This window comes from Molossus molossus, unplaced genomic scaffold (genome assembly GCF_014108415.1).
Source record: "Molossus molossus isolate mMolMol1 unplaced genomic scaffold, mMolMol1.p scaffold_m16_p_14, whole genome shotgun sequence".
NCBI lineage: Eukaryota > Metazoa > Chordata > Mammalia > Chiroptera > Molossidae > Molossus > Molossus molossus.
In genome coordinates this window covers 70,451,161-70,466,172 of record NW_023425349.1, presented here as the reverse complement: position 1 = coordinate 70,466,172, position 15,012 = coordinate 70,451,161, and the positions used below count along the sequence as shown (strand labels likewise).

Below are 15,012 nucleotides of genomic sequence, written 5' to 3'. Positions count from 1 at the left end.
CTCGGGTGAGGATAAAAAAAAAAAGTGAATGTCTCAACCTCCACTTTGAAAAATTGGTTATTTTTTTTCCTTTAACTTGGTAAACTGCTCACATCCCCAGGAGGGATCTGAATCTTTGACCAAAATAGTTTCCTTCTAGGAAAGGGGAGGGCCCTCACTGGTTTGACTCAGCAGTTAGAGCGTCAGCCTGTGGACTGAAGGGTTTCGAGTTTGATTCCTGGTCGAGCACATGTATGTACCTGGGTTGCAGGTTCAATCACCGACCCCAGTCAACCAAACAGTGTGTCTCTCTCACATCAATGTTTCTCTCTCTCTTCCCCTCCTTGGGTGAGGGATTAACCAAAAAAAGAAGAAGAAGAAGAAGAAAAGAAAAAGAAAGGGTAGGGGTCTGGGGAAACATTTGAGAATAAGGCTGTGGCTACTCAGTGTGGCCTGCTGCCTCCCCAATTTGACCAAGCCTGTTGGTCCTCCAGATAGCCCAGCTAACAAATGACCCCCCAAAAAGCAGCAATCATTTAAAAAAGAGAAATTATTATTATGAAACCTAAGAGAACTATGCAAATGATAATGAAAATATATTGAAAACTTGAAAGTAGTAAAGAGAACATAAGCCTGGTTTGGAACGATAGAGACTGTGTTCATTTTACGTGTATTAAAAAGATCGCCGGGTACAAGTTTATCTTTTTTCCTGTAATGGATTTTTCAGAAGCCATCAAAAAAAGTGTTCTACATGATTGCCCAAGGTCAGCCCTCAGACAATTGAGATAGTTTTCATCCCAGTCAACTCCAGGGTTCATTTCTCTGGACAAAATTGGATGACATTATCAAAGCAAAAATTAGATTGTGTCTCAAAGTGGTAAGCTTTGAAATAAAAAGTGTTTGGCCATAATAGGTGATAGGCTTTCTGAGAACATTTGCAAAAAGGCCCTCCACAGAAAATCACTGATGTTAGCACAAGCCTGGATTTCCCTGTGGTGGGGTCAGGTAAGAAACACTGCACTTTGAGTGTCTGATTCTGGCTGATGTTTGAAGGTAACTTTAAAAGTGCTCATACTATAAGCCTGAGACTGCAAAAAGTCCAGTGGTAGACACAGAACTGGACACAGCACAGTTAGGGATGGAGAACAGAACAGAAAATACCCCCAGGAGCGTGTACTCTGCCACCCCATGGAGAGCAGCACACTGGGCAGCTGTCTACTTCTAGCTACATCAGTGGTTCAGGTGTCCTTGACTGGCCATCATCAGGGATCTATAGAAACTGTAGTAATGGCTTTTTCTGTGTGGCTTTTCCTGACCACTCATGGGACTGTAAGATAAGCCACTCTATTTGTTGTATTCTTTCTGTGTCTTATAAAATGTAATTAATTCCATAGCTTTTGTGGCATATGGATTATCATCTTACATGGGTTGACATAATAGAAACTGATTCTCGTAAACTTGAGCAGAAAAAAGAAGAGGGAGCAAGAGAGGGAGGGAGGATACGGGGTAGTTGATAGATTGAAGGCAAGGCTGAGAAACCAGGCCGTGGAACGTGCATCTGAGCATCCAGCCACAGGAATACACATTCTCTTCAAGATCCATCCCGGGCACTAGCTTTGCAATGATTTGGCTCTAATCGAGTTCACATCCCCAAGAGAGAATCTTACTGTCCCAGCTTGACCAGGGGTGGTTAGGGCCTTTTGATTGCCAGGGGTGGATTTAGCTTTGGACTCTCAGATCCACTGACACTCACCTCTTCCTGGTTCTCTTTCAGTCATCAAGGAAGTTTTTTCCCATCACGTTCTTCGGCTCCATCACCTGGATCGCAATATTCTCTTACTTAATGGTCTGGTGGGCACACCAGGTAAGACCTTGATAGTGACACCATCTGCCTGTGTTGCTAAGTTGTTCATCAGCGTGTTTGCTTTCTGGGACTGTCATAACAGTATTGCGTCTGACGAGACAAGTTAAATATTCCAGGACTAAAGGAATTGACTCCACTTAACTTTCCCTCATCTCCTGCCCTTTCCCTGGAGCCTGGTGTTGAATCTTCACGGCCCTGGTCAGGCATGCGGAGGAAGGAAGGCAACCCTGGCTGCTTCTGGCCCTCTGCAGCCTGAAGCCAGGCCAGGTCAGGCCTGGGAGGAATGTCAAGATGTTGCCTGACTCAATGGCACATACTTTCTCTTGGGCAGCTACTCACCTCACCAGTTTTGGGGGTTTTTTTTTCAATTAAAATTTACAATCAATATTATTTTACATTAGTTTCAACTGTACAGCATAGTGGTTAGACTATCATATATTTTACAAAATGTTCCCTGTGATATGTCCAGTACCCACCTGGCACCAGACATAGTCGTTACAATGTTATTGACTGTACCCGCCATGCTGCACTTCACACCCCCATGACTGCTGTAACTACGGATCTGTACTGCCCAATCCCTTCACCTTTCACCCAGTTACCCAACCCCTCCCCTCTGGCAACTATCAGTCTGTTCTCTGTATCTATGTGTCTGTTTCTGTTTTGTTTGTTCATTTATATTATCTTTTTAGATTCCAAATATAAGTGAAATCATATGGTATTTGTCTTTCTCTAACTGACGTATTTCACTTAGCATAATACCCTCAAGGTTTATCCATGTTGTCACACATGGTAAGATTTCTTTTTTCATTTTATGGCCAAGTAATTTTCCATTTTATATATGTACCACGGCTTTTTTATCTGCTCGTCTATTGATGGGCACTTGGGTTGCTTCCATATCTTGGCTATTGTAAACAATGCTGCAATGGGCATAAGGGTGCATATATTCTCTCTAATTGGTGTTTGGGGTTTCTTTGAATAAATACCCGGGAGTGGAATCACTGGGTCATAAGGCAGTTCCACTGGCTCTTAAGAGAAGACCTGAAGCCAAAATGGTCTCTTCCTTGAGACTGTTTATAAAAATGATGCTGTAGTTCACTTTTACCACTTTTAACTCAATACCAGTCATACTGCCCATCACAAGAATAAGCTCTCAGGAACTGTTTGTTGTAACACACGAATGGAAGAATGAGATGCGAAAGAAGAGATGATAGTGGTAACCGTTATTGACTGAGGACTGTGTGCCTGGCAGTTCTCATCCCTTTGTCCTTGTAATCTTGACAATAACCCTTGACAATTTGTACATAGGTACCCATCCTATGAAGGAGGTACTACTATTATTTACAGTTGACAGATAAAAGAGTTAAACTTATAAGAAAATTTCCCAGGATCAAACCCAGGACTCTGAAACTCCAAAATGTATAATTTTAATCTCAATTATAAACTACCTAACTTACAGACTGCCCACTTGTATTCTTTGTTTCATATAATCTTAAAATTATTATACTATTTAATATAAGTAAAATAAAGCAATTTGAAATAAGGAAATACATACCAAAAACATATATAGAAAGATATCTCAGCAATTGGTACTGGAATTACTGCATTTCCATATGCCAAAATAAATGAACTTAGATGATAACCTCTACCCCATACTGCAGTCAAAAATTAACTCAAGATGTATCACAGTTCTAAATGTAAGAGCTAAAACTATCAAACATCTAAAAGAAAACATAGAAAATCTATATATGATCATGGGTTGAGCAAAGAATTCTATGATATAACACCCAAACATGATCCATAAAAGAAAAAAAATGATTAATTGGACTTCATCAAATTAAAACTTGACTCTTCAAAAAAACATTTAAAATGAGAAAACAAATGACAGATTGAGAGAAAATATTTGCAAATCATATATATACCTAATAAACCACTGTATCCAGTATGAATAAAAATCTCTTAAAACTCTATAATAAGAAGGCAAGTGTCTTCAGCATCCTAATTCTTAAGATGAACCTAATTCTTAGGTTGAGTAACTGTTTCACCAAAAAAGATATAGAAATGGATAATAAACACAAGAAAAGATGCTCAACATCATTATTCATTAGAGAAATGCAAATCAAAACCACAATGAGATACTTCACAACTCAGTAAGATGGATATAAAAGCCAAAAACAAATGTTGGGAAAGATGTGCAGAAACTAAAACCCTTTTATATTGCTGGTAAAAATGTAAAATAGCCTGGCCAGTGTGTTCAGTGGTTAGAGCATCGACCAAGCGTCTCCGGTTCGATTCCCTGTCAAGAGCACATACCTGGGTTCAGGTTCCATCCCCAGCCCCGGTCAACGCATGTGCAGGAGGCAACCAATTGATGTGTCGCTCTCACATTGATGTTTCTCTCTCTCTCTCTCTCTCTCTCTCTCTCTCTCTCTCTCCCTTCTACTCCCTCTAAAAAAAAAATCAGTGGAAAAAAATTATCCTCAGGTGAGGATTAAAAAATAAACAAACAACAAAAAAAAAGAATGTAAAATAGTGCAGTCACCTTGAAAAACAGTTTGGCAGTTGCACAAAAAGTGAAGTATAGAATTACCATATGATTCCACTCTTGTTCTGTCATTTACGTCTATCAGAAATCAAGGACATTCCCCCCAAGAGACTCCTTTTTTAGCTCTAACCTTCTCTGATGCTCCCCAAGGTGACCGTGGATACCATCCCATCCATGCCCCCTTCACCTTGCCTCTGAGTAGCCAGACGTCCCTTCTGTAAAATATATTCAAAATGAGCTTATGTAGAAGTTCTCCTTCTGTGAAGGTGTTTCTAGAGCCACACAGATTCTACAAGGCTTGATGTACAATGAAAATTCTTTATTATTCATGTGATTTACCACACTGTGGACTGACCCCACTAAACCAGTTTCTGTCTCTGCTGCCCGAGCCCTGACGGCCGCACACTGATCAGTGGGCGAGGGAAAGCAGTAATGTCTGAGTTATCACAGCTCATATTAATTGAACTTTTACTTTATGTCTGACGATGTGCACTTGCTTTATAAGCGTCATCATATATAATTACCACAAGGGGTGAATATTATTATCCCCATTTCACAGATGGAAAAAGTGAACCTCAGGGCAGTTGGCTAGCTTGCACTGGAAGTAACAGGCTAGGATTTGCATGCAGAGTTCTCTGGATCCTGAGCCAGTGCTCTTAACCACACCACCCCTCTTAAATCCCTGCACTTTTCTGTCTGTGGTGGCATCTCAAACTCCAGGCATAAATGGTTTTTGAAATAGTCAGTCTTTAGAACTCCCTCTAAGAATTTAAATTATTAAGAATGTATTAAATAGATTGGAACGTACTGAGAATGACAACCATTTCATCAGCCTCTTTACAGTCTCTGAAAATGTTTTACTCCAAATCTAACAAAAAAAGATAAGTCATCAAGGAGAATATTTTGCTCACAAAGGGCGCTCCTGTGCAAAACTTTTATTTACGTTTTTCTAGGAGAATCGGTGAAAAACATGCTAGTAAAATCACCTACATATGCAGGCTGATTTGTTTATTCAGCCTACTTTATGCCAGGCTGTGTTCTGAGTAATAGGAAGACCGGACTGATCAAGGCAAGCACCCTGCTTACATGGAGCATGCTCTCTAATCGCGAGCCAGGAATCTGTGCTCCATGAGGACAAACTAGTTCAACTCACCAGCCTCTAGAGCGGTCTTGACCATCAGAATAAAAATAGCTCCCAATGGTGCTTTTAAGCTAGTAAGAATTAATTTATCACTGATAAATCAAAAAAGAGATTTAGAGATGAGTTCATTCTATTCCCTGAAAACCTTTAAATTTATATGCTACTTCAGCCCTTTAAGTTCTTTGGGTTCTTTTGTTTTTATTTTTCAAAAATGCTGGACATCATCAGATAGGCTGTTGGAAACCAAATTAAAAGCATTACCTTAAAGGTTTTCAATTTACCAACTCCAGAAAATATATAAAGCTTTTAAAAGTCCCAAAAAGACAAGTTGCTCAAGAGAAGGAAGGAGCTTCCTTCTGAGGCTGGACCAACTGTGCGTGGTAGAATTCATCAGTCTTTCAAAGCCAAAACCAAAAGAAAATATACTTTCTTCCCTTGCTTTTCAACAATGTGTACCATTTACTAAGGGCTTTTCCCCTAATTACCACTTAGTCCTCACAACCACCTTGAAGGTAGGTATGACCATTGCAACTTTATAGATAAGAAAGTGAGGATCAAACACACTGTACAACATGTTCAGTTAGCAGTAGGTCAAGAACTTAACAGATGCCGGAGCCAGCCCTTGGACCCAGGTCCTCTGATTCCCTAAATGATGGTTTCTTCGCTGCTGCCTTGCTGATGACCAAAATGCAATCACCCAGAATCAAGTTTCCTGTGGAAATGGTAGTTCTAAGTGTTTAAGAGGAGGTTACAGACACTAGGATATGTTCAGGAAAAATGGGGATGCTGGGTGTTAACTCCTTACCCTTTCATGGCAAATCCAAGGACATTGCCATAGGATTCAGTGCCATTGTCAGGTCCTGGCTCCAGGAGTCTCTGACCAGTTGGCTTTTATAGCTAATTTTCTGCTTCCCCTGCCCAGTTTTAGTGAACACCACATAGAGGCTGCCCTCTAGCCCTCTATAGCTTTTTTGCAGATTATCTGTTTAACCCTTAGGTGAACATTCCCAATCTCTTGGGTCTGAATATCATTAAAGTATAAGCTCTATGGCAATGATTGTGGCTAATTCTTATTTATTATTTCAGCACTCAGCACAGCCCAGAGGAGGAACTCATTAAAAGGGAGTTGCATTGAGCCCTGGCTCTGGCCAGTTTGGCTCAGCGGTTAGAGTGTCGGCCCGTGGACCAGAGAGTCCTGGGTTCGGTTCCCGCTAAGGGCACATACCTCGGTTGCAGTTTGTCCCCGGCCCCAGTTGGAGCGTGTGGATAGCAACCACTCGATGTGTCTCTCTCTCATCGATGTTTCTCTCTCTCTCTCTTCCTCCCTCTCTCTCCCACTCTATCTGAAGATAAATGCAAAAACAAAAACAAAAAAGGGGGGGGGTCGCATTGAAACATTCGTGGTTGTGATGGTTTTATCTACAAACACTCACCTGAATGTCCCTGTCATCACTTTTAGGTTGGAGAGACAATTGGCATCAGTGAGGAGATTATGGGTCTGACCATCTTGGCTGCTGGGACCTCCATCCCTGATCTTATCACCAGTGTCATAGTGGCCCGGAAGGGGCTGGGGGACATGGCTGTATCCAGCTCTGTTGGAAGCAACATTTTTGACATCACTGTAGGGTAAGTAGAGATAGTTCTATAAAGGTGCATGCCAGCCTCATTACTGTCTTTGAAGCTGTGAAGACATGAGCAGGATCTCTGAGCCTCAAACTAACCAATATCAATAGAAAGTAAAGACTGGGAGTCCCATTTCGTTCTACCAACTCCATTTTTCATTTCCAGAGCACTTAATGAAGAATAATTTATCCCTAGACAAGCAGAAACACATACCTGCATACAGAGTGGATGCTGCAGGACACACTTTAAGAGAATTTCACTTGTGTGATTGCATTGTCTACATGTTATGGTTGTTCAATGTTCAGTCATGTCTGAGATGACCTGGTAGCACCACTTTATATATTTTCATATTCTAATTCTAAATTAACTCCCCACCAGCCTCAGGTGAGATTCGTATTGTAAAGCAGATTGGAACAAACATAGGCTCAGCAAAAGTATCTCATCTCCTTCCTTGGAAAATGCTGGAATATTTGCATTATCATTTGTTTATCTGTGCCAGCGAAGATGTGCTAGGTGTTTTAAATGTCAGAAGATGAGATCTGCTCTTACAGTTAGGCAGACTGGAGTTCTCACTGTGAGTAATCTCCAACATGGATCAGACTGCACAGGGGTGCTGTTACTTCTATCATTTCATTTCATTTGTCAAAAGTAAAATTAGTCTCATAAATAACCTGAAATGGCAGACCCCTGAGAAAGTAAAACATAGGATGTTATCCTGCATTCCCAGAGGAACTGGGATCACAACACGAATTTAAAAACTTACTAAAATGGGTCTGCTCTCTCATTGAACTTCTTAAATATTGCTCTCTCTTATACCTTTCCATTACCTAATATAGATGATAGTATTTTTTTCATTCAGTGTCTACCATGTGCATTGTACAGACATTTTTATCCATTTAAACCCCACAGAGATCCATGAGGTATTTTATCATCCTTGTTTTTCAGGTAAGGAAACTGAAGGGCACAGAGTTCATACACCTAGTAAAAGACATAGCTAGGATTTGAACAGTCTGTGCTCTCAACTGTAGCACTCTCTGTGCATAAAGTCCTGCTTTGAGCTTCCACTGTCTGAACCACCTTTAAGCTCCAAAGGTGCCCTTTTCTGCTGTATTTCCCTTCTTCATTGGCCCCTTCACTCAAGAGCCCTCCCTGCTTGGGAAACTCCCACTTGTCCTTCCAGTGTCAACTGAAATGAGGGCTTCTCTGATTCTCTTGGGCCTGACCTGGGAGCTTTTGCTCCCCGATACTTTCTGCACATCGTACTCTTGTCATGGTCATGGCCATCAGTCTGCCTGCTGGACGGTGAGCTCCCTGAGCTAAGAACTCACCAAAACCTAATGCATTGCCTAATGCGTGGTAGTGGCTTGACAAATGTGTGTAGGATGGATGGATGGACAGACACCTTGAAAGGTATGTTTTAAAGGAAGGATATCACTAATATAAATAGTGTTTCTCAGTTCTAATGTCTACACATTTAGAGTAGTTTTCCTGGTCAATCTCTCGTAAAAAGGAAAACAAAATGTTTTCTAGTATCAAAGAGAAAATCCTAAAACTTGGGGGAAATTACAAGTATTCTAAGTCATATTTGTCATGTTTTTGAAAAATAAATATTTCTAGGGAATTGCAAAATGCTGTTTGTTCATTGTTCTTAAATTGTATATTTAGTAACAATGAAAACTTAAAGAAAAATCAACCCTAATCCTACTACCCAAGAACAACATTAGCTTTTGTATGTTTTGTATGTTCTCTCCCAAATATTTCACAAAGTTTTCCTAGGAAATATTCAGCTTTATTCTCTTGGAGGGCTTTGCTTTCTCCATTTTGAAGGCATTTGTGCTAGACATGGAGTGGGCATCTATTAATAAATTAGTCAATCAACCATTTTTCTAAGCTTCTTCATAGCTCTCATAATTAAAATTTTATGGCTTTAAAATATCCCATCCTGTTGCTTTTCAGTTTAACCATTATCCTTTAATAGGACCTTTCTATTTTTTCCAATTGTCTGCTATTATGAGTGTTTCTATTAACAGTTTTATGCAGAGAAACCTCCTCTTTTAATCAGGATAAGTTCCTTCAAGAAATATTAATGAGTTAAAAATTATGGACATTTTAATGGCTATTGATATATATTTTTCCAAAAGTCTTCCCCACAAATTCATACCAACTTATAAAGTCTTTGGCGATAATTGAGTATAAAATGTCTTTATAGTCTTGCCTGCATTTCCTTTTTGCTTGAGATCAATACATACTTGTGGTGAGAGATTTAGACAGTGCATATGCACCATAAATAAAAATCACTGATCATGCATCACCCTTTTTTAATTTATGTATTTTACATTATTAACATTGCATTGTTATTTTGATATGGATCCTTCATTTTAAATATAGAATTATATCATGAACATTTGCCTGCATCTTCATAAGCTTATGACTTTTCATAACTACATCACATTACAGCAAGTTAATAGTTTACTATTTAACAACTCTCTACTATTAGAGATTAAGGTATACCCAATTTTTCAGAATAACACTAAAATTATTATTTCCTGGATAAAGCTATATCTGCATTTTGAACTATTTATGTGATTCATCCCTGTCAATAGAACTGATAGGTCAAAGGTATGAATAATGTCATTTTTCCCCAAAGGCTTTTTACTTTGTAGTGCTATTAACTGCCTCTTCATCGGAATTGTGTATATGTGTATGTGTCTGTGTGTGTCTGTGTGTGTCTGTGTGTGTCTAGCTTAACAAGCAATGGGAAGTGTGGAAGAAGAGTCCCCTAGGACAAGTCCCAGGAGAGGTTTTAGTATCATCACCACCAGGAACTCCCCTTCCCTTTGCTGACTTTCCATTGCTGACTACAGGGCACCAGGGTGCCCCCTCCTGCACCTGTTCCCTGCAGTGGTCCTGTGGGACCCTTCCCCCCCCGACATCACCACTGAAGTAAGCGCCTCCCAGCCAGGCTCTTGTGGGCAAAGTGCCTGTAAGTGGTCACCTTGAGGCAGTCACATCAATCACGTCAGCTTGGCCCAGGTTAACACATGCACCTGGATGGCGGCCCGCACGTGCCAGGTCCTAGGATTTCAAAGATACATAAGGCGAGGGCTCTACCTTGCCACGCACTCTCTCACCAGCAGAGGAAGTCATGTGTACATTCCCTGCTCCTTTCGCCTCAGTACTTCTCTCAAGCTATATGCTCTTCTTTGGGAGAACTTTGTGTTTGGAAAGGGTGCTTCCTCTTCCGCACGGCTACCCCAAAACTGAATCTCCCTTGGCCTTAGGCTGTGCGGAGGCTCAGCCCACCGGGCGGCGGGGTTTCGGTTCCCGGAGCAGCATTCCACCGTCAGACTGAAGGGGGGGACGTGGCTGTGTCTCACTCGGGGCTCCAAGGACACGCGAGCCCTGCGTGTCCAGCCACGCACCTCTCCCAGGGCCTCGCCCGCTCTCGTGGTGCACTGGCAGCTCTTCTGCTGTCTTTAGAGTTGCCATTCTGGGTAGGAAACAAAGGTTTTATCATATTTTAAAAGCCAAATGCAAAGGGAGAGAACAGGTATTAAAATTCATAATAAGGCTTTTAAAAATCACATCACAGCCCTGGCCAGTTTGGCCTAGCGGTTGGAGCGTCGGCCTGCGGTCCGGAGAGACCTGGGTTCGGTTCCCGCTAAGGGCATGTACCTCGGTTGCAGTTTGTCCCCGGCCCTGTTGGGTTGTGTGGGTGGCAGCCGCTCAATGTGTCCCTTTCACGTCGATGTTTCTCTCTCTCTCTCTCTCTCTCTCTCTCTCTCTCTCTCTCTCTCTTTCCCTCTCACTCTATCTGAACAAAAAAATGGAAAAATGTCCTCCGGTGAGGATAAAAAAAAAAATCACATCACAGATGTAAGATACTGTCTTCCTCAAACCTTTCAGAAAGGTCATTTTTAGAGTGCAAAGGGTGTCCCATCTTTTCCATCGTAAATTTTAGGCAGCTTTTATTGTATTGGCCCCACCATGAACATTTATTCTCACTTGCTTTAGGGTTGTTAATTAAGTCATTGCTATTCTCTCTCTCCATTTTAAAAAAGTAAATTTTCCATTTTTGCTGCTGATTTCCATATCGTTTCTCCATTTGTCTTCTTCCCCTCTCACCCCAATCTTCCAGCTCACTTCTTTAGGTCTGAGAGTGACGTTTTCATCTCCACTAGGAAAGAAACAAAAAATTATTTCAAATCCAATTCAGAAATCACCTACCACCGTTATGTCTTTGCTCTTATTCAAATGGAGAACAAATTCTTTCCATTCTCCCTCATTCGGTCAGAAAATAGAAAAAGGTTTTTAAAGCTCACCTAACTCCCTTATTGGTTTCTGGGCCAGCCAAGCCCGGGTCATAGTGAGCTACAGAAGACACCCTATTCAATGAGAGGTTCCAAGAAGCCAACACTATTTCCTGTGCCCGCGCCAGCGCCCTGCCTGCCCCCTGCCAACCCTGTTCTGTCCCTCACAGGCTCCCGCTGCCCTGGCTGCTGTACACCATCATCCACATGTTCCAGCCTGTGGCCGTCAGCAGCAACGGCCTCTTCTGCGCCATCGTCCTCCTCTTCATCATGCTGCTCTTCGTCATCCTCTCCATCGCCCTCTGCAAATGGCGGATGAACAAAGTGCTGGGCTTCATCATGTTCGGCCTCTATTTCGTGTTCCTTGTGGTCAGCGTCCTCCTAGAAGACCGAATTCTTATGTGCCCGGTCTCCATCTAGCCGGAAAAGCCATATCTTGAACCAACAGCCTGGATGGTCCCTCCCCGCTCTGGGTTTTAGTTTCCTTGACATCTGGAGAAGAGGCAGCTGGCCCCCAGCCCGGGCATGGGGAGTGTCCCTCGTGGGCAGCTGTGAGGAGGGTGGACTCACGCGGACCCCTCGCTTCTCAGGCTGCTCCCACCCCCGCCTGCTGAAATGGCTTCATGCAAGAGACAGAACTGTCCACCTGAGGCTTCTCTCCACTCCCCACTGACAGGTACTCCTCGCTGGTCGGAGGTACATTTGTTGTAATGATGCGCACAATGACAGAGGCTGTGTATATACATAGAAAATATACATAATATAAATAGAAGCATATGGATACACCCGCCTGTTCCTGTACTATACCTCTCCTTCTTCCACGCCTATAGAGTAATACAGACCTGTGTACAAACACAAAGAAACATTATATATATAAAGTTATATAACACACACACACACACACACAAATGCATCTTTTCAGGGATAGCTGTAGTATATTTATTGTATCTATTTGAAGAGGGGCATCAACCTTCCGTCTGAGCTTTACCTCTTAAGTACAAGAAGTAAACTAACAGAATCATTGCTGTGACCTTCAGCCTACTTTAGACTAACTGGGAACCTGCCGAGTAAGGGGGATGCTTTCGGGACATAAGTTTCAGGAGAGAGGGCTGGGTGGAAAGGGTCTGAAGGGGCCCTGAGTTGAGCCCTCCAAAACATTTCCACAAGCCAAACAGAGAAGACTCTCCACCCACCCCCACTGGGACACACTGGCCAGTCTGTTGCTTGGGACAGACAGAGGTAAAACCCAGACTGGGTTTCTCTGGTTTGGGGGCAGAGGAAAGGTAACCAGGGTTGGGTTTTTTGTATGGATATATATATATATATATCTCCCCAGCATGCAAGTAGAAACTATGATTATAAGCCAAATTAGCACTCTTCTAAGACAGTGAGGCTACATAAACTGAACCTCAATTGTTCCAATGCATGTCCCATTATCATCAAAAGAAGGGAGGCAAGTTTAGCTGTGATTGTCATTTAGACATATTTTGATACTAAGGGCTCACATATAATCAAAATGCTGCCAAAAGAGCCTGGGTTATATAATAAGAAATTCCATCCAGGAGAGGTGCTTAGTGAGACTTGCCAACTAATGGGAATGTGAGGGCAAAGTTCTTTAAAGCATCTGCCAGTGTCATCATAAAGGACTTTGGTGTCTGAAGAAATCATTATTCCTTAAATAGAACTAAATGGACTCTGATCGATACTGCTTGAGTAGAGGCAGCTTAGAGATGTTTGGAAAGGAATTTGCACACTAGGAAGGTTTCTGAGTCCAATGTCTAGTGGTGTCAGGACCAGTATTTAGCCCAAGTTCACGCAACATCCATGTTTCCCCTGCCATCAGGACTCCATCTAGGACTCTGTTTAGCCTACGGAGCACACTGAAGACTATACTCAACAGCTTTTTCACACTGGCTTCAAGCTGGTCCCTCCAAGGTTTTGATTTCCTGATTTTGCTCAGCATTCATGGGATATTTTCATTCATTCCATTCAATCAATGCCCTAGGTTCTGTTTGTATGATTTCTCAGATCCATGTGAATAGAAAATAAAACCAGCAGGGGGGATAAAAAGACAAACTAAATTGATTAAAAATACAGTCTTTCATTTCTCTAAGTTATGCTTTTCCTAAAATCAGTTCAAAAAGTCAGTAGAGGATGGCTCATCGTTGGGTACTCATCCTACACCTAAGTTGGCACACACCACTTATGGAAGCTATACCATATGTGTTCTTGTCTCCAGTCTATGGAGTCGGTGATGCTGCTACGATTTCATTGGGAACACAGATTTCCTAATGTAGAGAGACAGGATGAAGAACTCACTGCTAAGAAAAAGAGGGAGGGGGACCTGAGAGCCCCAAATCAAGCCCAGTGTTCCTTCCACAAAACCTCAGTTCACTCCACAGAGCCTGGCGATCATTGCTCTTCGCCCACGCTCAGAAAGCACTCTAAGTGGAGGCCCACTGGGAAAACAAGAAGTCAGGACGGTACCACCCAGGAGGCTGGCTTTCAAGTCTCTCCCACTTTGCAAAGTTAGCTTTTCAGATGTGTGAGAGCAACCTCATCCCATTCAGCAAGGGCAGCATTTTGAATTGAGGGAAGAATATGTGCTAGTTCCTCAGAGTAAAAGAGAATAAATGAACTTTTAGTTAAAAACTCTGCTTGTTTTCCCTGTGCGTGACTTGAAGGGGAGCCAAGTTGGTTATTTCAAGAATGTGTATTATTATTGACTGGTTTGTTATTTGAAAGAAGGTTTCAACAGGTGACTTTGACTTCACAACAGAGAGACTATGTAAAACCATAAAGGATGAGGGAGGTCCAGTGCAGCCCTGTTCTTACTCCAGAACTTCCTGACGATGCCCACACCTCCTCGCTTAATTCCCAGATCACCGCAAAGACTCATCCAAGCAGCCATAGAGCCTTTTACTTGCCTGGAGCTCCATTTCATAGGGAGTGCTGGGATCATTCATGAAAAGTTGTACTTGAGAAGACAGTGTTTCATGGCCCCAGGCCCACCTCAGTGGCATGCACGGATCACGGCCTACAGCTGCAGCGTCCCCCGCCGGCTGGTGCACGGCTGTCCCCCTGCCCCTTGCTTTCCTTCGTTATGTGTCTGTGAGGTTATGTGTTGGGCTATGGTAAATCCAGAGGGAAGTGTATGGGATACAACCGTAGATCTTTAAAAGCATTAAGATCATTCACATAGCCCTGGCCAGTTTTCTCAGTGGTTAGAGCATCAGCCCTGGACCATTGAGTGGCGGGTTCAATTCCAGCCAAGGGCACGTACCTCAGTTGCGATTCCTCCCGGGCCCTGGTTGGGGTCCTGCAGGAGGCAGCCACTCAATATGTCCCTTTCACGTCAATGTTTCTTTCTCTCTCTCTCGCTCTCGCTCTCTCTTCCTCTCTCTCCCTCCCACTCTATCTGAACAAAAATGGAAAAATATCCTCAGGTGAGAATAAAAAACAAGATCGTTCACAGAAGAAAGAACTTTCCACATCACAATTTCTTTCCTATGTAGGTCATCTCTATTGCCTCTGCTGCATGGCTGTGAATATA

At 42.4% G+C, this 15,012-nt stretch overlaps 1 protein-coding gene across 2 annotated transcripts in view; it reads left to right on the top strand.

Moving 5' to 3' along the window:
• Positions 1-14,662, top strand: part of SLC24A2 (solute carrier family 24 member 2) — a 253,575-nt gene extending 238,913 nt beyond the window's left edge. For both annotated transcript variants that reach the window (XM_036261927.1, XM_036261926.1), the window contains 3 exons: positions 1,754-1,843; positions 6,986-7,152; positions 11,630-14,662. In XM_036261927.1, the coding sequence (XP_036117820.1) occupies positions 1,754-1,843; positions 6,986-7,152; positions 11,630-11,879 (507 nt within the window). In that variant the 3' untranslated portion in view covers positions 11,880-14,662. The remainder of the gene's footprint in view (positions 1-1,753; positions 1,844-6,985; positions 7,153-11,629) is intronic.
• The last annotated feature ends 350 nt before the right edge of the window (positions 14,663-15,012 follow it).